We start from the raw sequence: 25,523 nt of genomic DNA, 5'->3' as shown, positions 1-25,523 counted from the left end.
AAACGCTTGATTGCAGTTATTGCTGCTAAGGGTGGCCCAACCAGTTATTAGGTTCAGGGGCAATTACTTTTTCACACAGAGCCATGTAGGTTTGTTGATTTTTTCTTCCTAAATAATAAAAACCATCATTTAAAAACTGCATTTTGTGTTTACTTGTGTTATATTTGACTAATGGTTAAATGTGTTTGATGATCAGAAACATTTTGTGTGACAAACATGCAAAAGAATAAGAAATCAGGAAGGGGGCAAATAGTTTTTCACACCACTGTATATATATCACAGCGACACTCATAACAGTGACAAAACAATTACATTGACAATCATGTTACGTTATTTTCAAAATGTTTCCTTTTCTTTCTCTTTCCTTCTTTAACACACTACTTCTCCGCTGCCAAGCGCGGGGGTATATATATATATATATAACAAAATACCCGCGCTTCGCAGCGATGTCATGTGTTAAAGAAGTTATGAAAAAGAAAAGGAAACATTTTAAAATAATGTAACATGATTGTCAAAGTAATTGTTTTGTGTATTTGGTGGCAGCTTGACTAAGTTATTTTCGTCTAGCTGCATCAGAAAATGTACCACAACGTCTGACACGCCTCCTTTTTACTGTTTTCTCACAGCTTGGATTGCTGCTGTCATACACACACACACACACACACACACACATACATACATACATACATACATACATACATACATACATATACACACATTATATACATACCTATCTACATCATATATACACACACATACATACATACACACACACAAATTATATGTGTGTGTGTATGTGTATATATATATATATATATATATATGTATATATATATGTATGTATATATATATATATATATATATATATATATATATATATATATATATACATACTTATATATATATATATATATATATACACACATACTTGTGTGTATGTGTCTATATGTGTGTGTATAGCTTTGGTCACTGAGTGCAAGGGAAAAATAATAAAATATAGTCTATAAGTTATTAAACAGTAAAACATTAATTTTAAGAAGTACAGGTACATTGAGCACTACTGGAGTGGTTTGGGTAAACTACATTTTAAAGACTGTGTAACACAACAGGTAAGTAACTAACAGCAGCTAAAATGTATATGGATCATCTCTCGGTAGTAGATCCCTTTTGAAAGGTGCTACACGACGGCTGTGGTATAGAAATTACATTTTCTATGTGAACGCTCAAATTTGTGCCTCTGGTAATGTGCCTTACCGCATTTAAAGAAAATTAGTTTTGTGTCCTCTGCAGTGTTAAGAGAGAAAGGCTTTGGTTTGGGATAAAAGGAAAAAAGGTGTAAAGAAAGGAAAGTTGCCTTTTTCTTTTATATAGTATAGAGAGATGTGTTCGCTGACGTTATGATCGCCTTTTGGGGACAGTCGCGTGGGTCTTGTGTAGACTGGTGAGACGCCCCGCCATTAATCGGCTGTGATGGCACTGTCAGTCCTCCACTCGTGTGCGTGTCTTCATAATCCGAGCTGAGGACCTCATAATCGTATACTGCAAAAGAAAGTGTGAATCGCCTTAATATTATTTTGCCGTGGTGTAGAAAAGGGGTCCCGTGTTTGCACTTGTCTGGGCTATAGCAGGGGAGGATGAAAAAATTAAAAGTGCTCACTTTGACTTAAGGCAGAAGCGCAGTCAGCGCCTCAAAGGCCGGCACAGCTATGCACGCGCTGGCTGCTTGACTTTGCTGGGCAGGAGACCCCTTTTGTACACACGCTCATGATATCAAAAGTCTCAGCGCTCTTTGGAGGTAATTCATATATATATATATATAGCAAAATACCCGCCTCGCAGGAGAAGTAGTGTGTTAAAGAAGTAATGAAAAGAAAAGGAAACATTTTAATAATAACGTAATATGATTGACATTGTCATGAGTGTTGCTGTCATATATATTCCTGCCTAAATAAGTCACCCTCGCTTTGCTCTTACTTTTTACCGCTCATTTAATCATGGCTAGTGGCGGAAAAATTATAAAATGGAAGGAGGATGGCTTTACCAAAACAATTATTGATGGCGAATCGATTATTCATAAAGCTTGAATTGGTGATCTGTTTTTCTGTGTTAACCTCATATTTTTCATACTTCTTCTCAAACTAAGGTGGTGCGAGGGTAAAATGAATCGGGATGCGCTGATCAATGTAATCGTGTACCAGGAAATCATGCATTGACAAAAGCTCCCCTTTGCTTGTAATGCAAAGTGTGATTAAATGCATTATTTTTAACGTTATGGAGCACATGCATGAAGCTTCTCAGCTGTGCTTGTGCTAAGAAAAGGAAAGATTTTAAAAATAAAGTAACACGATTGTCAATGTAACCTTTTGTAAGTAGTGCCTGGAGGATTCACTGTGGAGAAACTCTAGAGACAATGTGTGTATTAACTTGTGGATTTTTCTGTGAGTATTTGGTGGCAGTCTGACGAAGTTGCTTCGGAAGACGGCGTTAGCCTGGAGCTCAGCTCAGAACGAAATGAGAGGAATGGGAGGGAGATGATGACGTGACTACCCCACCCGCCTTAACCGTCAATCCCCCACAAACACAGTCTCGAATTTGCATAAGCACACCCTTCACCTACAATTTTAACTTAGTTACAAAGTGATCAAAACTCTCGCTTATATCCTGCCCTCTCATTAAACTTGTATCCCGCATTACCTGTGGGCATGTGAAACGCCAGCGGTAGCCTGTCTATGAACTTAATTTAAAGTTTAGGTTTACACCTTGCTTTCTTTCCGAGGTAGCAGCACTCATGAATATGGTAGTATATGTCACTCGCTCGCTTCTTATTGTTTCGCTGCCTTCTCAATTATATAATGCATGTTTTCTTAAGCGCTTTTTGGAGGTCTTCCTGGTTTTCTATGTACTGCGTTGACAGTCAGTTCACGTGATTACGTGGGAGGCGTGATGATGTCACACGAAACTCGCCCCCACGTCTTTCCAGCTCAACTCCATTACAGTTAATGGAGAAAAATACCTTCCAGTTATGACCATTAGGCGTAGAATTTCGAAATGAAACCTGCCCAACTTTTGTAAGTAAGCTGTAAGGAATGAGCCTGCCAAATTTCAGCCTTCTACCTACACGGGAAGTTGGAGAATTAGTGATGAGTCAGTGAGTGAGTCAGTGAGTGAGTGAGTGAGTGAGGGCTTTGCCTTTTATTAGTATAGATTACTGAAAAAGGCTCACTGTTTACTTTAATAATGGAGGAACTTTTTAATGAAAAGTGGTTGAATGGGATTTCTGCTTTTAACTGTGGTATTGAGAAGGGTTAGGAGCAAACGATGATACAGCGTAATGTCGCATCCACCTCATAACGAACCAACTCTGGGTCCCAATGCAATGGTTGCACCTCAGCACCACACTAGTTCAGATGGAACAGAAACCAGTGTGAGGTCTTTTATGGTGGCTGGAGTGCCAGTTCTGCTACCAACCCCCAGGTTTTTGTCTGCAGGGCTGGATTTAGATTAACGTCATACCCAGGATTGAGCAATTGCATGTTAAGGGCCTTGCTCAAGGGGCCAGTGAAGTAGAGTCACTTAATGTGATTTGAACCGGCAACCTTCCGATTACCAGTGCAAATCCTTAGCCTCAGAGCCACCAATTTCAGTGGTATACTCAATTTTGTTTATAGAGCACATTTATAACAGCAGAACCCGACCAAAGTGCTGTACAGCTTCCCTAACTACACCAGTACATGTGTGTGGTTTTGTGTGTTTAGTTTTTTTTAATATGGTAGGTAAGCTAAAGTAAATACTCAAATACAAGTTTAAAATGCTATGGCAAAGTGGGGCTTGCAGGCGGGATTTAAAAGTGACCAAAGTTGCTGCTCACCTAATACACGAGGGTAAAGTATTCCAAAGCATGGTCCCCTCTAAGCTTTGATCATTTAGAACGCTTAAAAGTGCTGATTGTGCTATGGTGTGCCTTAAATCCAGACTGAACTACTTTGAAAATGCCATTTTCATTTAAGAAGGTGTTGGTATCAAATACTAAAATTCTGTTATCATGACATCCAAAGAAATGTTAATTGTGCTGAAGTACTGCTTTTGTCATCTGATCTGTGTTTTAATAAAAAGAGGAAAGAAAAATAGAGACCATTATTAGTGAACTTGTACATATTTGTTCTCTAGAATATGATTAAAAATAAAGTTCTACCACACCCTTCAGTTGAGTTGACCTTTACTAGCATTAATTTGTTTTGTGATGAAGTGATGGCTGAGGTTTTAAGGTTGTAATGGAGCACTCGCCTACATGAACTGAATGTTTCAAGTGACAGGCAGAGTCAGATCAATTTAGGTGTACAACATTTTTTTTAGTTTAACTGTTTCATAAAGGTTTTTTTCCCCCTCTCTCTCTCTCCCCTCCCTTCTGTGGCAGATTTAATAGAATGTAATTCTGGTCCAGGTTTGTATGCTTGTCTGGTGCTGCAGTTCCAGAGTCCAGCAGTTAAGTACATAGATATGGGTTAAGTCTGATTCCCATAGGATTCAAAAATATAACATTGTTTCTGTGATTTCATTGAATTAAAGGAAAATGCAATCTTATGAGAGATTTAAAAGTTATATTTATTTTGAAAATTGGCTTGCTAGGTGTGTTAAGCCTGTGGCACACTGCTGTCAGTCTAATTGATTCATTGGGTATGTCAGATTGCATGACTGTGAGTCATGGCAGCACATGAAAACTACTCCTGACTTGCTGTGATTTTATGTAAAAGATTGAGAAATAGTGGAGAAGTTGTATATTGTTTTAGGCGTTTTATTTTTAGAACAGTACTTCCATAATTTTATTGCATGTTTAAATGGCTAAGTGTTAGCGGCTTTTGTAAATATGTGCAGAAATTAAAAACTATTACTGTACTATTAGTGGCATCAGTGTGCCACTTGCATTCTTGTACTTTTTCTACCATCTTAATAAAGGGTACTGTACTTGTTTTAGAACTTAAACTTATGCTAGTGCTATTATACTTCCTGTAGTGTTCTTTTTTTCTTTAAATAATAATAAATGAAGAGGCCCCTTTAAAAACAGCATGCATCTTTTTATATAAAAAAAAGGTTATTTTAGTAATGCATGAATTTCTTAATCATAACATAAAATGAGTATGCAGTTTTAGAGTTAAAAATACTAAGTAGCATTTCATGATTTGTCACGGCAGATGTTTTAGACAACAATAAAAGTTGCTCTTTAGTTACTTGGCTTAATTATTCTTTAAATTAAACATTAAAAAATGCAGTGGATGGGTGGCCAGCTCTGACATCTGTGCAGCTTTAAAAAGTGAGCAGTTTATGTGAAGTTGAGCTGTTCTCTCATTTATCTTGGACATCATGTTAAAGCACTAAAGTTATTTATGGCAGTTTGGCATGTACATTTCTTTGTATTTGTTGCTGGGTCATTACAAACAGGCAGTTTCTGTTCTGACTACAGGTTACAGGCTGCATTGTGTTGTGTTGCACACATAAAATGGAGGCATGTTGTAATGCTCGGTGTAAATGTAGTCCAGCTAAATTATACACCGATACTATACGTCTGGGGTCCTCAATCACAGTCCTGGAGGGCCGCAGTGGCTGCAGGTTTTTGTTCTAACCCGGTTGATTAATTAGAAAGCAATTCTTGCCAATAATTTGATTTCATAGCTTATTAGTGTCTTAACTCTGCTATGTCAGGTCATTCTCATATCCTAGATTTTCTTCCCCTTTCTAAGAATATCATCCAAATGATTTGAAGGCTAAAATGGAGGAGTAATTCTCAGTCCTTCCCTTTTTTTCTCTTCACTTTCCTTCCAAGTATTTAATTAAACCCAATAGTGGATGATAAATACACACAGGTATAAATGGTAAAAAGCTAAATGGAGAAATGCTGGTCCCTTTTGTCATTTGCTTCTTATTGCTAAGAAGGAGTGATTAAAAACCAAGAATGCAGCTGTTTAAGACTAAAATAAGCAATTAGGGTTCATAATTTAATGAGAGAGGCAACTAAAGTGAAGCAGAAGTGTTACTTGAGCAATAAGTGCTTCTTATTAAACAGCTGGGTTGGAGCAAAAACCTGCAGCCACTGCGGCCCTCCAGGACTGTGATTCAGGACCCCTGCTATACGTGTTTGAGGTGCACATTACATGAGGTCTTTGAGATAACTGGTAGTCATTGCACACTATCTATGTAACAGGTTTTGAATTAGTTAAGCAATTCGGCTGGAAAAAGAGGAGTTTGACACCCCTGCATTAGCTTGATATTAGTGATGTAATTATTTTGCTTCTATATCATACTGATTTTCAATACTTAGACATCTGTTTTGGCCGAGCTCCCTTAAAATGGAACACTTTACTTTATAGCTGGCAGTGCGCGAAATTTAAGGTGGCACATGTAATACAAAGGGACCATGTTGGGAATGAGGGAACGAATCTTTTACTATCCTTTGTGGTCTGGCAACACCCCCAAGAGCAAACCTGATTTTAACCCATCTGCCATGATGGCTTCTTCTGCAGGTGATGGAATAGATGAACTATTCATAATCCTCATGTGGCTGCAAATATTGCAATTGTTTGATTTTTAGCTCACAGACCTGATTTTTACATAATTCTCAGCTAAATAATTTTACATCAGGGACCTCTACAGCTTGACTTAACTCTCAACCCACCCCCGTCTTTGGATGATTCATATGTTGCTGTACTTTTAAGACCCTGCTTTGCCTACTTGGTTTCTGTAGTTTATTATCCAGAATTCATATACTGGTTGCATTCCCCTTGTGTGCAAGTTCTTTCTCAAACTTGAAGTAGGAGTTAAGATTTTAATTATGTGTTTCATATGGTGCTAAGGTAAATATTGCTAACTCCATTGCAGCATCGTCAGTGTGGTTAAAACCGTATAGCTACTTCAAAATTATTCTCAGTACTTTCTTTCACTTTTCTTGGTTGCTATGCTGTCATGCCAAAATATTCACAAAGTTGGAATCATTTTTATTTAACCAGAATTGTCCATGTTCGAGTACTTAATAAGCTCCCTCACTTTTCTTCTCTTGCTTCTTTACTTTTTGTTACCTTTCTAAACCTGTCATATTTCTCTTGAATTTAAACTGTGTACAGTCTGTTTCTCTGGTAGGGTATAATATTATTATTATTTATCCATTCATCCATTTATTTTCTTTTGTGTTTATCCAAATAGAGTTGTGGGTCACAATTGGTTATTTTGGCAATATTAAATTTTAAGGTGCCAGTATTGGATTGGTTGCCAGTCCATTGCAGAAACAAGCTATGTTATTGTTTAATTTATTTTTTTTTTATTGTTTATTTTTTTTTTGTGTGTGAATATCAGAAGGTACATCATGGAAATGTCAAATGTTGTGCTGAATACCACCCATCCATCCATTTTGTAATCCTGCTTTTTCCTGAGCAGTGCTGAAGTGGATATGCTCAATACCAAATTACAAAAAGATTTTTAACAATTTATATTAACTGTGATTTAATGCAATTGCACTAATCGGAGAGTGCAGTGAAGTTCACTGGTCAGCTATTAGTAACGCCCTCTCTCATCTCAGAGCTTGCGAGCAGACAAGAAGATGCCTGTATGTTCATGGTGCTTTGTTTGGTTACAGTGCCTTGTATTGGTAAGCAGTAAGTACTGTGAGACAGTGGGGAGTGTTTAAGCTACCAGTAATATGCTGACTAGAAAAGCATATGATTTAAGCTTAAACTTATGCGAGTTGCATGTAGAAAGTACGTACCTTCCGTGTTTTTTCCACTTTTTTGTGGAATGAATAGCAATTATTAATGTAGATTGTAATATCGAATGGTAATAGGTTGCCTGCTTATGCTGCCCTTTTTTTTAGTTTTTTCTATGGAAAAAATGTGCAGAGTTGGTCTCAGAAATTATTTAATCCCATTGGAAGATCTGTATTAAATACTGAAGAAATAGAATTGTCGTTAAAAGAGTGAAAAGGGCCACTGGGACAAAGAGGGGAAATCTTCAGCCACCTCCTTGTACAAGATGGTGTAATACTGGCTTATCAACCATATATGACTTTTTTGTTAATGAAAGCCATTTGTTTCTGCAGGTGGGAGCAGGTCAAATGAGGCCAAGTATACGCAAGAGTTGGTGGGCATGGGAGGGTGCGGACACGATTTTAAAAAAGTCATTCCTGCGCAGACCTCTTCTACAAGCCAACTACACTCCAAGCTACTGCAATCAGTGCTGTCTGCATCAACCTACTCTGACATGGCAGTAACTCTGTTCCAGCTGCATTATTGGTTTGACACAGAGCTATTCTCACTGTCATTGGCTTTTCATGTTGACTGTCAAAACATGGATGGAATGAGTTATTTTGCGCTAATTATCTTTATTGGTTTTTTCCCCAGCCCCACTGATTGAACACTCATTCCTTATAATTATAGCAGGCAATGGGTAGTAGGTTAACTTTTTATTATTTTTTTATTTTTAACATGAAAGGTCTGACCAAATAACAGCTGTATCTGGTGATCATTTCAATACTTTTGCCACTAAAGATGGGTTCACTGGTATGTCAAAACTTTTTATGTAAGGGCATCATAAACTTTTTTTTGCTTTATCTCTCCTTTTCCTGGGGAATTGGAGTTTTCAGCATACTGAGCTCTTATCAGTTTTGTTCACACATGCCCATGAGATGAAACTTTACTGGTATTGGTTGACAATTGCCTACATTTTTTGAAAGATATTTTATATTGTGCACTCACTGTCTTGTAGCAGTTTGTTAATAGTTTAGGGTTTAGTGACAGATTAGGCTATGGAGGTCTCATTAATGAGGAGGATTGTTGCAAACTGTGATTAGAAGGGTGCCTGGGATACTTGATGTTCCACTTGGCCTATACAAAAATTGATCACCAAAAAAAAAATTCAAAATCTGCCCTTAAAAAGCATAAGATGAATTGCCAAGATTTAAAGAAACTATTTAATGTAAACCACAGGTAGAAGGTGGCAAAGCATTGTTGCACTGCACTCTACCATATACTGGAGAAAATCTGAGGAAAATATTGTTTGATATGCATCTGTTAACTGACATCCTACAGTTATAATTAGGGCTGCGTCATATCGTATTGTCCACAATAACACCAGTATACATTTTTAAATGATAAAAAGGTGTCATCTTGTGATATCAAAGAGAAATGTTCCCTAGCGCGCACAGCAGGGCCACAACCCAAACATGTCTGAGAGCGAGAGCAACATGTTAGCCTCCAATGACAATTTACTACCTACAAAGGGAGCTACTCCAATAGTATGGAAGTGATTTGGCTACAAGATGTCAAACCTCCAATAAAGCATAATACTTTGAAAAATAAGCAACAAAACTGTACTGCTAAAAGTGGAAACGCCACTTGTTTCACCGCTTGAAGCAAAAACACACCGTCTGGTACAACCAGGCTATGAAAGGATGCAAGGAGATACTAGTAGCTGGTGATATGCGGCCAAAAAGTGAACAAATGACACAGCTGAGCATCGCTGGAGCTTTCGCTAATTGCACTCTATATTTGATGGGTAGAACAAATGGTGGATGATAATGACTGATGTGGTTACATATTTTTTGACCAAGGATATGATGCAAATCTGAATGGTGAATAAGGAGAGCTTTAAGCAACTACTTAAAAAAAGCTTGACCCAGGGTACAACATCCTGGGTAGACATCCTTACCTGTGATGTATGAAGCATGCCCTGACAAAATTTAGCTTAATTTTAATAAATTGTAAGAAGAAGAAAAATTTTTTTTGAATTGCTGTTTGAGAAGTGCCTAGTTAACATGCTGAAAATAGCCTATCTTGACAGTATATCTCTGTGATTGGTTGAGTGAGTCTATAATCTGTTCATGCAATGGGATTATGGGGATGACTTGAAAAAGGTCGGGAGATGAAAACGGTGTGGAAGGGGGAGTTGGGGAGAGGGGAGGATGTAATCACAGACTCCAGCTCCTTTTTGCTTAGAAGATGGAAACAGGAAAACCACTTGGAACACAAAAACATTGAAAGAAACTTTAACGATAAAATACAGCAGTAACCGCTGAGCGTGAGCACTAGCATCATACTCTGTAGTGTAGTAGCTATAACTGGTGGCAAGAGGTCTTAGTGTGCCAGCAAGTTGCTGTCTGGACTGGGTTACAATCGTGGAAAAAAAAGGGTAACGAGACAATGCTCTGTGACTCACAAAAGAGAAAGCCCTGGGTTTCCTTAAAGCAGTGTTTATTTTCCATGTTATATATTTTTCAGTTATAAAAAGAAACTTAAGACTTAATATTTCCTAGTTCTCAATACCCCCTAAAACACAGTACCCCAATAAAAATGAATTATCAACTCATATTCTTAATGCATAAACTAATGTTGAACTGTGAAATAAATTTAACATATCTTCAAAATTAACAGAATATAAATAATATTAATACAAAACATGGCTCACACAGGCAGTTTTCATTTTTGTTCTGCTACACAAATATAAAATTATTTTATCTTTATTGGATACACTGTTGTTTATCACCTTTGTGTGTGTGTGTGTGTATGTGTAGGTGGGCCCATAAGTTTAATGAGAAGTACTGAAGCCTATAAGATTTTAAATTAGTTAATTCTGAAATTTTGACAATAAGGGTGGCTAGTTAACTCTGAAAGTGTTTACCTGTGTAGTTTCGACACTGACATTCTAACTTGCCTCATTTCATGGTAAATCCATTTTACGTTTACACAAGAAATTAGTAATATTCTACATCATTTGATGGTAATCCAATAAAGGCAACTGCCATTTAGGTTTTGATAGCATTTTTATTCATTTTTATTGCCAGTGAGTGTTTGCATTTTGACTGAAGGTTTGTTTACATGTGTTCTTAAACTTTGAGGTCAGTTTTTTTAGGTGACAATATTGTACAGGCTCGTGAAGAGTTACAAGGTTAAGTTACTTTTGTTATTATAATTGTTAAACTAAAGTGTTAAGCAGTTATGTTATACTTATGATTTCCTGGGAAGACACTACCTAGGCTGTGTTAGTGCACACATTTGACTTGATGCTGTGTCACACTGTCGACAATGCTTTGTCACTACTGTTGCACTCTCATCCTGCGGCTGCTGGCACCTTGTGGCAGTAGATTCACACTTAGAATTTGGTAGTCTGTCCTAGGGGACAGTAGGTCATTGGAAAAGAAGGGTGGAAAATGGCCTTAATTTTGTTTGCACTAATACATGCTGCTGCCTACAAGCTGCAAACACAGATAATACATTGTTCAGTAGTTGTTTTTCTATATTGTCATTGATATTATTATCATACATTTCTTTGAAATATATTGATAAAATGTTTAGGCTATATCATGCACCCCTAGTTGTAGTATCTCTTAAATAACAAATCTTAACAAAGATGTCTTTAGAACATAGTTATTCATTAATTGGTTCTTAAGGCCTAGGTATTTTTTTATATGAAATCAGGATGTGTTCTAAGAGGTTTTGATGAAATAAAAATGTATTGTCCTTGGTTTCATATGTTTATAATTTTTCCTTACTTTTCTGTATTATAGGCTGACTGGATCCTCTGGATTCTTAACAGATGGGCCTGGCAACTACAAGTACAAGACTAAGTGTACCTGGCTGATAGAGGGAAAGTAAGTGGGCATTATTCCTTTTTCTAACCCCTGCCACCTTTAGTATGGCGAAGGATGACCATCATTAGCAGTTCAATTTTTGCTTGTCTTATGGAAATCAAGTTGTCAAATGCTGTGTGAACCACTTTGCAAAAGAACAGTGGTCTTCAAAGTTGATCCTGGATGTCAATAGTCACTTGCAGGTTTTTATTCTAGCCCTGCTATTTCTTTATTAGAAGTGAACTATTACTGTTAAGGAAGTTATTATTTAGTTTCTGGGTGCCATGCAGGGGGAAGTCTTTTTTTAACAATTTATTAATGTTAAGATTAGATGTAATCTGACATTTGACTTTTCACTATAAGTTGATGATATATTGCTGCGATTGCAAACCCGACCACTGGCTTGGACAAGCTATAAATTCTGGAGAAGAATCGGGGAGAGAAAAGAGGATCTGAAGGCTTCCTTATGTCAGCAACATTTGAAAATTTAAGAGACTTTGAAGAACGTAAAGTGGGGTATATTAAATATTCCCTTAGTCAGCTGGTAGCACTGCAATCACTAGTTCCCATCATGTCCTATTACATCATATTGAAGAATCTATAGATGCCAAAAAAAAAAAAATCACACATTTAGAAATACAGGGAAGACATATTATAAAGTATAAAATATATACACCCAAAATAAAGAATAAAATGAGAGTACTAGAAGCAAAAGAAGCCAGTACCACATCTTTGTAAGAGGGATATTACACAACAGAATACAAGAGATGAGTAAAATACAGTGGTGTGAAAAACTATTTGCCCCCTTCCTGATTTCTTATTCTTTTGCATGTTTGTCACACAAAATGGTTCTGATCATCAAACACATTTAACCATTAGTCAAATATAACACAAGTAAACACAAAATGCAGTTTTTAAATGATGGTTTTTAATTATTTAGGGAGAAAAAAAATCCAAACCTACATGGCCCTGTGTGAAAAAGTAATTGCCCCCTTGTTAAAAAAATAACCTAACTGTGGTGTATCACACCTGTTTTAATCAAGAAATCACTTAAATAGGAGCTGCCTGACACAGAGAAGTAGACCAAAAGCACCTCAAAACCACTGTATGTTATTATACTGAAGAAGTGGAAAGGCGCAGGTAATAAAGGCACAGTCACATTGGTTAAGATGCACTTGAAGGGGAGGTTGAATAAATATATGAATGAAATAGTCATAGTGATTATATATTCTGTGCAAGTAAGGGCAAAGAGGTGGAATGAGGATTAAAGTGGCGGAAATAATTTAGAACTGGCCTTTCTCCATATATTGAGGAATATTGAGGGCTTTTGAATAATATGGTTGAAGTGTTCCCTTTCTTGGCAAGTCACAGACTATTCAGGTACTTTGGCATTTTTCTTACAGCAGATAACTGGCTTAAACTTTTGTTCCTGTAACTGTTTAATGCTGGATGCTGTCACCAAACGGAAGGAACATGCGTGTGCATGATGCTACATGGCAACAGGATCTTAAAGGCAATGCTTGTGCAAAATGACACAATATCTTCTTTAATAGCGTTTGTAGTAATGCATATCAGTTTGTAGTTTTTTAATGTAGTATTCAGGTATTTTTTTTACAGTTAGAGAAGTATGTGAATTTCCCCTTGGGATTAATAAAGTATCTATCTATCTATCTATCTATCTATCTATCTATCTATCTATCTATCTATCTATCTATCTATCTATCTATCTATCTATCTATATCTATCTATATCTATCTATATCTATCTAGATTGATTACTGGTTACATTAAAAAGTAATGTTCTGTTTTCCAGAATTGATTTAGTTTAAAATTTTCAGCTTTGCCTTATCTGTGGATAGGCTTTTCTGCAAGTGTATATGGTAGTTTTCTTTTTGTTTCTGTACCATGTTCATTGTTCAGCCCATTTTTGTAGTTATTGCTCTGTTCTCCTATTTTTGGCATCCATTTGCTACTTCTAATATTATAGTCCTCTGCCAGCATTGCTTTTTGCATCTCCTGATTTTGATTAGATTTATGGTGACTTCTGTCATTGATAATTAGTTACCCAATTTTATATCTGCTTCTGCATAGCTCCATAAGATGAGCAAGAATGTGACAGATCAACAAATTAATGATATAAAATCTGAATCTGTGTGTTCTTTGGCATGTGACAAGTTATGTGACGTGAAAGACATCACACAGATTAGCCTTCTGGAATGGTATGTTTCTGGTAAAGGTCTCCATTAAGAATTGCTGGCTTTGATACAGTCACTCATAAAGGACAAAGTCAAGGTGAAGATATTTCTGCCACAATTTTGGAGTTTTTAATTGTTAGGGAAACTGACATCAATAAACTGGTACTGTATCTGTCTCTACAGATGGAGCACCCATTACGATGGGTAAAAATAATGTCTTTGTTACCCTCTTTAAACAAAATGTGGAGAATGATGTTTTTACGTTGCCCATCAAATTGTAAAGGTGATGGATTTGGTAGTAAAAATAATCAATCAAATGATGGCAAATGGAATTAATCACTGATAGTTTTGTGCTCTTTTCGAAGAAGTGAACAGTCAGTATTCTGACCTTCTTTTGCACAGTAAAGTTAGTTGCTTATCCAGAGGAGCAGTTATGAAACTCTTTGCTTCATGCCTTGAACATATTAAAACCTTTTTAAGTCAAAAGGAACATGAATATCCAGACTTAAGTGATGAAGAATGGTTACAGAAATTTTACTTTGCTATTGATATGACAACACATTTACGTAAACCACCTGAATCAGAAGCTACAAGGTAGAGATAACACTGCAAGTATACTTCTGTAAACCATCCTTCCTTTTGAAATGACAACTACTTTTGTTTTCAGAAGACTTGAAAGGTGGAAATCTATTTCATTCAGAATCTTCAAAAACCATCTGGAAACTACTGGAAATGTCATTGGTAGCAAGTTCTTTCTGGCAGCTATTGCAAAAATGCTTGATTCATCTACTGGTCGCTTCAAAGATTTCAGAGATGAGAAGTCCACTCTTTTGATCTTGACACAACCACTCGTGACAAATGTCAATAGAATAAATTTTTCGCCGTTTACAACAGTTGGCAGAGTTCAGTTTGAACTACAGTTAACAGATTTAAAAAGAAAAGATGTATGGTCTTCAAAATTTACATTTTCATAAGTGCAACTAGAAAACTTGTAAAGAGAAAAGTGGTGACTTTAGCCATGATTTACAAATGCACAGAACTTTCCAACTGTCAAAAGGAGGACTAAATGATTTTCAAAACGTGGAACAGCCTTCAAGACTATTCTTGCCAATTCAAAATAGTAGCGTTTGAAATTTTGACAGTTTTTGGGTCCACTTATTATTATGAGCAGAGTGAAGGCTCTGAGGCTAAGGATCTGCACTGGTATCCTGAAGGTTGCCAGTTCGAATCTCCTGTCACTGCCAAAAGAGATCCTACTCTACTGGGCCCTTGAGCAAGGCCCTTAACCTTCAATTGTTCCAGGGGCGCTGTACAATGGCTGACCCTGCACTCTGACCCCAAGGGGTATGCGAAAACTATATTCTTAATACGAGAAATTGTATAAGGTGGGAAAAAAAAAAAAACACGGAAGGAAGTCAGCTTAATGATATAAGCTTGGAATTACATTTACAATTGAAGACTTCCAACTTCTCACCGAATATGAAAGAACTATGTGTGGAAATGCAGCGTCAAAAGTCTCATTAAATTGTTTTTCTTTATTTTCTGTGTGTATGTGTATCCATATTGCATTAAAAAAATCGTATCTCAAAATCCCTTCTCTACCCATTGTGGCTCTTTTTATATCTTGAATCTAAACTTTAGGATTAAATGGCTATTTGCTTTTAAAAGATTGCTAACCCCTGTCCTAGATGAAGTTGGTTCTAAAAATGTATACCTTGTCAGATATATTAGTGTATTTGTTTTAAGGTGTTTGAATATTCTGTATTAAGTGCGTTAGAGACTTGCAGGAAAAATCCGCAATTGCACAGAGCAAAATAAACAATCAAGTATTTGATGTCAGTGTTTCATGTGTGTTAACTTTTACGCCGGTACTCAATCTAGTATACTTTTTGAGCTGCATTGGGTGTTATAGAATAGCCTATTTTTTTTGTTTTCAATGATCTGGAGCAGGGGTCTCCGGCTGTGGTCCTGGAGTGCTACTGTCTCTGAAGGTTTTCATTCTCACTCCTTTATTAATTAGTGACCAGGTTTTGCTGTGAATTAACTCCTTATGCCTTTATTTTAATTGAATTGCTATTTAAGATTCAGACCCTTTAACTATTTCTTTTTTCCTTAATTAGCAGCCATTCAATAATGAGACACAAAATGAGCCAACCCATGACCAACTCACCTCTGTCCATCATACGATATCTGAAAATAAAGACAGGTGAAGGTCTCAGGAATGTTGATCTGCCCTGGTCCACAAAACATTTCGATGATGTTCTCAGGAAAAAGACAATCGATACTTTTGTAAATGTTTGCTCTAGCAGAATAAAAGCACTAACAAGCCATGGAATTAAATAATAAGGTTTAATTAAAAAGAATTGGTTTCTGATTAAGAAACTGGTCTGAGGGGAATTGTTTACAGTTTGAGACTCCGACTTAGCTGATTATCTGTTGGCTCATTTGACATCTCATTTTTGCTTTAGGGCCATTTAAGGAAAAACTGAAGCAATTCAGTGGACTGAATCTTAAAAAAACAAGTGAATTAAAATGAACAGAAAAGATGTTCATTAGCAGGAACAAGTGGTCACTAATTAAGAAAAGGGTTAGAATGAAAACCTGCAACCACAGTAGCACTCCAGGACCTGAGTTGGAGACCTCTGATCTAGAGAATCTAGGACATGTGCAAGATGACAATAATTGTTATATTTATATGTACTACAATTGAACTGTACTTGGTTTCAGCTGTTAGATTAGGCTAAAATTCCCTGAGACACTATCATTGTATTAAGCAGATTTAGATAATGTATGGATGTATTTAGCAAAAGAGGATTTTCTGGATGTATTTGACCATTCAGAAAGGACTCTGACTTCAAAATGTAGCATAAACTTATCCTTTCTTTCCTTTCAGCCCCAAAAGAATATTGGTTTCTCTTTAATTTCATACTTAACCCTAGATGTTTACTCTGATTTTATCTTCTCTCTCTATTATTGCTCATTTTGTCTACAAGTGTGAGCCAAGTTTAATCTTTGACTTGCAAATTTTTTAATATTGTGACAATACTGCAATGGTTTTTAAAACCTTGCTTTTAGTATTTTGTTGTTTTAAGATTTGCTCTGTTACATTATACTATACTGAAACATTGCATTTCTGGTGCTAGTTAGGTAGATAGATACTTTATTAACCCCAAGATGAAATTCATAAGGTAGAAAAATAAAGTTGTACACGAAGCTGCTGGAAAGGCTGCCACTCGTGCCGGCGCCTGAGAAGTAGAATAAAATATTAAGTATCCGTAAGGTGTATGTAAATGCATGTGATAGTTCAGGAAAATTTGCTTTGGTTCTTCAGCAAGGTGTTTTGAAATGTAAGTATCTTACTCATTTGAATCTTTGGTTCTTCATTTCTGCTTAGGATGTTGTGATGAGCCTCTATTGTTTTTTTCCTTCTTTCTTTCTTACCATTCTTCAAAAGTGTTTTCCCAGATAGATTTCTATCACCTCAGCTTTTTTATATTCTTCACATATGGCTGTTTTTCTCTGCAAGCCTTAAAGCCTGGCAGTCCTTAGCTAACATTGTGAATACTGTTTCCATCATTTAATTTTCACATTATAAAGAAATGAACACACTATCCAAATAAATATCGACAGGTAATACAAATATTTTCAATAGTTATTTTTAAAAAACTACATATGATACTCAGAGCTTTGAATGTAGCATAGTTTATAATTTGATCCCATGTTTTTGCCCTTTATTAAGTTGCTATTGTTTTGTCAACACTTCAATTTTACAAACATTATACTTGCAGCTTATCCCTATTTTGTGTTGTGTGAACAGCAGCTTATGGTCTTTCAGACCAATTTGTCCCATTCTAGTAAATGCTGTTTTTAACAAAAATGTGTCCCATTAGGTGTGTAAAGTCCCTAAATCCCTGCTAACCTTTTAGTAATATTATATCAATCTTATATTGCTCATTTTTATTTTTTTTGTTTTTGTTTAGAGTCAACACCATCCTCAGATTGCGGTTCAATCATTTTGCCACCGAGTGTAGCTGGGATCATCTTTATGTTTATGATGGTGATTCAATATATGCACCCTTACTGGCTGCATTTAGGTAAGACTTTCAGGAATAAAATAAAAAATAATTCAGTTGTATTATCAATTTAATTAAATTATGTACTGTTTAAGTTAATGTTGTTTGTATTTTTTACAACATAAAATGCCTATACACCTTACTAGTATTGTTGCTTGAGTTTAGTTTTCTTTGCTTTGCATCTATCATTGTTTACTTTTAAATGACAGTGTTTGGATGTTTTCTGTAGATATTAGAGTAAAATTGAAAATTCTGGGTTTACAACGTAATATTTTGTGTGTCTGTCCTTCTGTCTCTCAGAAAGTGGTGTGCAACAAAATGGTACATTCTGCCTTGTGATTGACACCGACTGGTTGGATTCCAGCATCATGAATCAAAACTGGATTAAGTGTTTTTGATACTTGATAGTTGGATGTGCAGTAAACTAGTCAAAAATTACAATACATATTTAGTAAATTAACAACTTATTACTGCTTTGGCATTTATTTCTCCTGCCCTTTGTGATTATATGCAACTAAAAAGCGGTCATGTAAATCATATTGATTTTAAGTAGGAAACATCATTTGTACTTTTTCTGAAAATGGTAGTTTATTCATGCACGTAATGCTTAAGAGCAAGTCACTTTTTGGGTTTCTGAGTAAATGGCTACAGTCTGTTTGAGGTGGGCAGCCGCTGCTTATTATAAGAGTTCATTTAACTATAGGATCAGTAGCTGGCATTATATATGGGATTGGGTGGGGTCCATTACTTTTATAGAATCATATAATCCTGTTTTATTAGCTATTTTGTGTTCACTTAAGTTATTTTTTGTTTTTTGAATAAAATAGTACGATGATGTATTTTAGGACCATATATAATGGCCCTTCTGTGGAAAGGTAGAGCAGGTTTGGATGTTTCTTTTAGGGAGAGCAGAAGGTACCGTCTGCCAAAAATATAATAAAAACAGAGGAAACATGACATTATTTATTATTGAAACATGCCTATTTTTTAGCTTGATTTTGTCTGAAGGTCCTTTAGCCATTTTAAATATAGCAAGGGTAAGTAATTATTTGTGTTCAGCCTGTGAAATACATGCCATTGTTTGCATCCCGATCTCTGAATAGAAATTACTTAGCCTCAGTTTATGGCTTTAATTCTTGCTAAAACCATTGAGTGCCCACTTGTTTTCTGTGATGGGGAACCATTACTACCAAAAAGGGTTCAATACTTTCAGGATAGAAATAGTCATCTTAGTCTGAATTTGAGAACTCTGTTACTTAATTTCTTATTGTAAGGCCATCTTTGGACCTGATTCATGCCCCATCATGACAAGAATAGTTTACTAAGGGATAGTTGAATTTGGCATTTGGTATGTTACTTTTAGTTTGCATAGCATGTGTACAATTTATATGCTACTTTAGTGTAGTGAATAGTGACTAGTTTGTCTTGTGTTTTTTTTGGACCCTTTGTCCGTAGATCTAGGTCGCACTGTGATAGTATTCCACCTTTGCCACAAGTCAGTATGCGAAATTTCCCCCCTGCTAGATTTTTCCTTCACAACTTTATGTGCTATTATTGTGAAGAAGAGGCATTTAAGAGCAGCAATAGCTCAGCCACAGAGTGGTAGACCATACAGACTAATAGAGTGGGGCTAACCCAGTGCTGAACCACATAATGTTTTAAATAAATAGTCTATCCTCTTTTGTATTACTCACAACAGAGTTCCGTAGTACTCCTGGAAACAACATCAGTACAAGAACTGTGCATTAGGAGTGTCATGTAATGAGTTTCTATGGCTAAAGGGCAGCACACATCCCTAAAGTTACAATGTGTGTAAATGCCAAACATCTGTAGGAATAGCATTAAGCACACTACAAGAACAATATTTATTTATATAGCGTTTTCATATAAATGATGTAGCTCAAAATGCTTTACAAGATGAAGAAAGAAAAAAATAAAAAAATATAAAAAATAAAATTAGGCAATACTAATTAACTAAGAATTAAGTAGGGTCTGATGGCCAGAGTGGACAGAAAAAGCAAAACAAACAAAAAAAAAAAACTCCATAGGGCTGGAGAAAAAAACCCAACAAAATCTGCAGGGGTTCTGAGGCCACGAGACCGCCCAGCCCCCACTAGCCAGTCTGCCCTAACATAAATGATCTAAATCAGTCCTCGTGGTTTTCAGGCTTCACATGGAAAGATTAGACAATGATGGTCATGTGGACCTCTGGCCTTCAATCCATCAATGTACTACACGGTGCTTTGATCAGGTGGTGGTGATTGCCACCACAGAAAACCGGAAAAAGAACAGCAGAGAAAGTAGGGGTTAGTACGGATTTTGGTGCAATGAAAAAATGATAATTAAATGCATATTCAGAATATCAGGGTTACACTAAAATGAAGCTGTGAGAAAACCATGTTAAAATAATGGGGTCTTTAAATTAAAGTATCCATTATTCATAAAGCTTCAATTGGTGATCTATTTTTCTGCATTAACCTCATATTTTTTCATACTACTTCTCAAACCAAGGGGGTGTGAGTGTAAAATGAATCGGGAAGTGAAAAAGAAAAGGAAACAATTTGAAAATAACATAACATGATTGTCAATGTAATTGTTTTGTCACTGTTATGAGTGTTTCTGTCATATATATATATATATATATATATATATATATATATATATATATATATATATATATATATATATATATATATATATATATATATATATATATATACAGCCTTTGGGGTGCGAGCAACTGTAGCTGGGGGTGACAGAATCCATGAAGGAAGAAAAATGAAAAACATTGTTTGTACAAAAACTTCATTTATTTATCCATTCCTAAATAATTAAATGGGCAGGCTATTTCGTATCCGTGCAATACGCTGTTTGTTAAAACGGATGACTCCCGCTCTTACGTGAATATTATGAACTATTGTTTCTGTTCAAGTTCTATTTAAATTTTAAATAGAAGGAATTTTTATTTAGTCGACAGAATATTATTCCGGAATAAATCAAACCTTAAATAACTTATAATATTTTTCTCTCCATAAAAATATATCCTGTCTAAATTATATAAGTTAGAAGTAAAGTAAATGTTAAAAGAACAAACATTCAAATTTCTTTACTCTTATGTAATTTTATATAAAAAATAAACTTAAATTTTAAATATCCCAAAAGATTTTGCTCTTCATAAAAATATATCCTGTCAAAAGTATACAAATTAAAATATGAACATGGTGCATAACAAAACCTGGAAATATAAATAAAATTTTTTCTTTTCAGCAATAACAAATCAAATCTTTCAGTTGTCTTTGCTCTTATGTCGTTATGCCGTTTTGTTAGTCTTCATGACTGAGAAGAGCTTCTCACACAGATATGTGGTACCAAACATGCACAAGGTTCGAGCCGCATGTAGACAGAGCTGGAGCATTTGTGCCGGAATGGAGTGAATAAACTGTGCGGGCCCTGCAGTATCGTACTTTGCCTTCAGTGTGCCATTACACTGCAGCTCAATCACCTCCATCTGAATCTGCACAGGTGCAGTTTCCACATCGACGGCAAATTGGTTGTGAAACAACTCAAAATTCTTTTTTTGTTCTTCAAAGCGCCGTGCGAACTCAGTGCGCAGTGTGCTCAGTTTATCAGCAAAGTGCGTATTTGGGAACACCGTAGTGCCAACTTGGTTCAACATTACTTGGCAACAGGGAAAGTGTGGCAAGTTGCACTGGTGCATTTGTGTCTCCCATAAAAGTAGCTTCACTTGAAATCACTTTGTGATTGTGCACGGGTTAAAACGTCTGCTGAAGTGTCAGATTCTTCTTTAACTCTTCTGCTTTCTGTATCTTGTGCATTGCATTCAGGTCTTTCAGGTTATCTAGATGTTTTGTCTCATAGTGCCGTCTTATATTAAATTCTGTAATTACAGCCACATTAGCTCCACAAATGAGACACACGGGTTTACCGGCAATGTCAGTAAACATATACTCAGCTTCCCATCGGTTTTTAAAGGCTCTATGTTCAGAATCACCTTTTCTCTTTGGCATCGTGTGGGCTAGCTTCGCAATAACTTGCAGCATCATAAGGTAGACTTGATTAACACTGTAAGTGTTCGGCAAGACAGCTGAAGCGCTGCATTATGGGATCTGTAGTTTATTGTGTTACCAGCGCTTCATATCCCCGGGCCATTAATAACAATAATACAGTATATAAAATGATCTCGCGGTCCAGATATAATTACACGCCGGGCCGGATGTGGCCCGTGGGCCTTGAGTTTGACACATATGGACTAAATAGAACTTGAAAAGAAATATTTTTTCGAATGTGATCGCGCAATTCAGATCGAGTTGACGCGCACTACAGTACATCGAGCCCGCGTGCTATTGTGGTTTTGCCTGTGTGTCTCAATAAGTTAACCTCCCCTCACTTTTTTACAGTTCATCTAATGAATACACTGAGTATGGCTTTACCAAAACAATCATTGATCGCGAATAAAGTATCCATTATTCATGAAGCTTCAATTGGTGATCTGTCTTTCTGCATGAACCGTATATTTTTTCATACGTCTCAAACCAAAATGATGCGAGGCTAAAATGAATCGAGAAGCGCGCGTATATACTTAGTGTATCCCCTCTCGGGAATCGAGCCTCGGACGCCGGCGCTAGAGGCGAAGGCTATACCATTGTGCCACGGCGTGTGGTTTATCAGTTTGAGCGTAGCAGTGTAATTCGGTTTTTGTTCAGCACTCTTTGGAACTGTTGCTTTTTGTCTGCGCACTGGGTCAGTTCAGGTGAGCCGCTGAATATGGTTTTATAAGTCACTCGCTCGCTTCTAATTGTTTCGCTGCCTTCTTAATTATATAATGCATGTTTTCTTCAGTGCTTTTTGTAGCTCTTCCTGGTTTTGTACGTAATGCGTGATTACGTGGGAGGCGTGATGATGTCACACGAAACTCCGCCCCCACGGCTTTCGAGCTCAACTCCATTACAGTAAATGGAGAAAAATAGCTTCTAGTTATGACCATTATGCGTAGAATTTCGAAACGAAACCTGCCCAAGTTTTGTAAGGAAGCTGTAAGGAATGAGCCTGCTAAATTTCAGCCTTCTATCTACACGGGAAGTTGGAGAATTAGTGATGAGTCAGTAAGTCAGTCAGTCAGTGAGGGCTTTGCCTTTTATTAGTATAGATATATATGTGTGTGTGTGTGTGTGTGTGTGTGTGTGTATATGTATATATATATGTGTGTATATATATATATATATATAAAATATAGTTTTACTGTCAAATTAATGCAAAGAGTATGCGGCACTTGTTTCGCCCTAATTCTGGACTCCTCAGGCGTACACACTCACTGCATCCCCTCTTGGAAATCGGACGTCAGCGCTAGAGGCAAAGCCTCTTGTGTTGTGGCACGGCGTGTGGTTCGTTTATTTGACAGTATATAGATCGGGGAATATATATAGATCGGAGAAATATATAAATGCCTTTATTGAATAGACAAACCAGGGATGAGCAAGTTCCTTTCTACTGCAGCCACAGCCGCGACACGCATAAAAAAGATCAATAATAACTCAAACTTGCAATATTACTTATTAAAATTTTACTCACCAAAAATTTAGATTATTTGTAAACAAAATCCATCCTCCTCTCTTTCCTTAAAAACAGTTCAATCACTCTGTCAAACGGATTATCCGTGCGCTTCAGTTCCATCAAAAAGTCTCTTTCTATTGCCATCGAAGCTAATGCTGTAAGTCGAACCTGCCCTGTCGCATTTCTGGCACAAGTTTTAATTCGCTTTAGGGCTGAAAATGTCCGCTCGACAGAAGCAGTGTACACGGGAATGGTCACCGCCAAATATACCAATGTGAACAGCCACCCCATGCTCTCATTCAGATTTTTCTGATGAAGGAAGTCAAGGAGATCAGTGGGAGATTTTCCTGCAATATCATCCTTGGCATACATTACAGTCAGTTCTGTTTTTAGCCGAGACAGATCAAAAACCGCTCCGTGGCTCTTGTTTTAAACTGGAGAAGGTTGCATTCGTGAAATTTTTCTTGTATTCCCGAAACTTCTGGGGCCCGAGGAGCGAGACAAACATCAGGTTTTCGTGGTCTTGAAATCTGGTCTGTGTTTGGCAAATAATATTGTCCATAATCCTGCCATGGAGTTGGCCGTAGTGCACGCCTCATAGAGTTCCTCATATCAGGTTCTATCCAATCAATGGGTCTGAATATGGTGATGTCGCCGTTCGCCTGCTAGAGGGCGTACTGACACCAACTCAAAATCTGTTTGGTTGAAGCAACAGGTTAATCGACATTTATTCTGTGTTAGAGTGCCTACACAACAGATTGTGATGGCCTCTCTGCCTGGCAACAAATGATGGCTGAAATGTGATTGGTTAAATGCTATAATACGAAAATACATGCCTGGAAGCAGCACGACCATCGGAAAAGCTATGGATGTAAGCGGACAGACTATTTGGAATTATTTAATAAGTATTCATGGACGAAATATAATTCACATCAGTTTGTGATTCAGATATTTTTACTTATGAATATGCTAAGCGCAGTCCTTCACCTGCGAATATTTACCTTATATGGGCAGGCACTCAATTACGTGGGAGGCGTGATGACGCGAGACACAACTCCGCCTCCCACGGCCATCGAGCTGCAGTCTATTACAGTATATGGAGGAAAAAATAGGTTCCAGTTATGACCATTACATGTACAATTTCGAAATGAAACCGGCCCAACTTTTGTAAGTAAGCTGTAAGGAATGAGCCTGCCAAATTTCAGCCTTCTACCTACAAGGGAAGTTGGGGAATGAGTGAGTGAGTCAGTCAGTCAGTCAATGAGGGCTTTGCCTTTTATTAGTATAAATTACTTTGTCTTTTTTTCTTCTTTCTTCATCATGTATAGCACTTTGAGCTACATTATTTGTATGAATATGTGCTATATAAATAAATGTTGGTGTTGTTCTCATAACAGCTACTTTGACTGGCAGAACATATTTGCCACCTAGCGGTGAGCATCACCTGATTACCCCTCCCTTGATTCTCACATCCTAATCCTGAGCTTTTAAAAGTCAATGGCCTTTCAGTTCATCAATTCTTAACAATTAAGTTCGGATCAGAAGGACCCATATATAACCTGCAAACAACCTTGACACAGTGATTCATACTTGAAAGAAGGAAAAAAGGCTTTAACAATTTCTTCTTTAAGCTAATTTAATATGTGCTACTGTATCTTTTTGTTATTATCACTAAGATGTATAAAGAAGGATTGGCATATAAACTTAAATGCTAGCTAAATTAAATATAAATGTGCATGCTAATATAAGAGCCTGCAGCTACAGACAGCAGCGCTGTTAAGTCATGGCATGCGGCTGCACAGTAGTCTGACCGAGGTCAAGCTACTGCTTACATCACGGGTACATGGTTCAGGAAAAAGCCACTAACTTTCAACAATCAACTTTTAAGCCCCTGTAGTGCTCAAAGTAACTAAAATCCTAATACATTGTATTTTAATTTTATTGCCTAAGGTATTGATATGCCTTAATACTTCTAAATGCCATTTAATTGCTTATATGTTATATACGCTAGCATGAGAGCTTGCCCTTTACTCACACAGGCAAAGGCCCTGCTTGCAGTTTGTTTAGTCTTCTGTCAGTA

At 36.7% G+C, this 25,523-nt stretch overlaps 1 protein-coding gene across 2 annotated transcripts in view; it reads left to right on the top strand.

Annotated features, from left to right (window-relative positions):
* Nucleotides 1-25,523, top strand: part of atrn (attractin) — a 295,073-nt gene that overhangs the window by 44,367 nt on the left and 225,183 nt on the right. For both annotated transcript variants that reach the window (XM_039751934.1, XM_039751935.1), the window contains exons 2-3: nt 11,543-11,626; nt 17,780-17,893. In XM_039751934.1, the coding sequence (XP_039607868.1) occupies nt 11,543-11,626; nt 17,780-17,893 (198 nt within the window). The remainder of the gene's footprint in view (nt 1-11,542; nt 11,627-17,779; nt 17,894-25,523) is intronic.

This window comes from Polypterus senegalus, chromosome 4 (genome assembly GCF_016835505.1).
Source record: "Polypterus senegalus isolate Bchr_013 chromosome 4, ASM1683550v1, whole genome shotgun sequence".
In the NCBI taxonomy this organism is placed as follows: domain Eukaryota; kingdom Metazoa; phylum Chordata; class Cladistia; order Polypteriformes; family Polypteridae; genus Polypterus; species Polypterus senegalus.
This window is presented reverse-complemented; position numbering and strand designations above follow the sequence as displayed.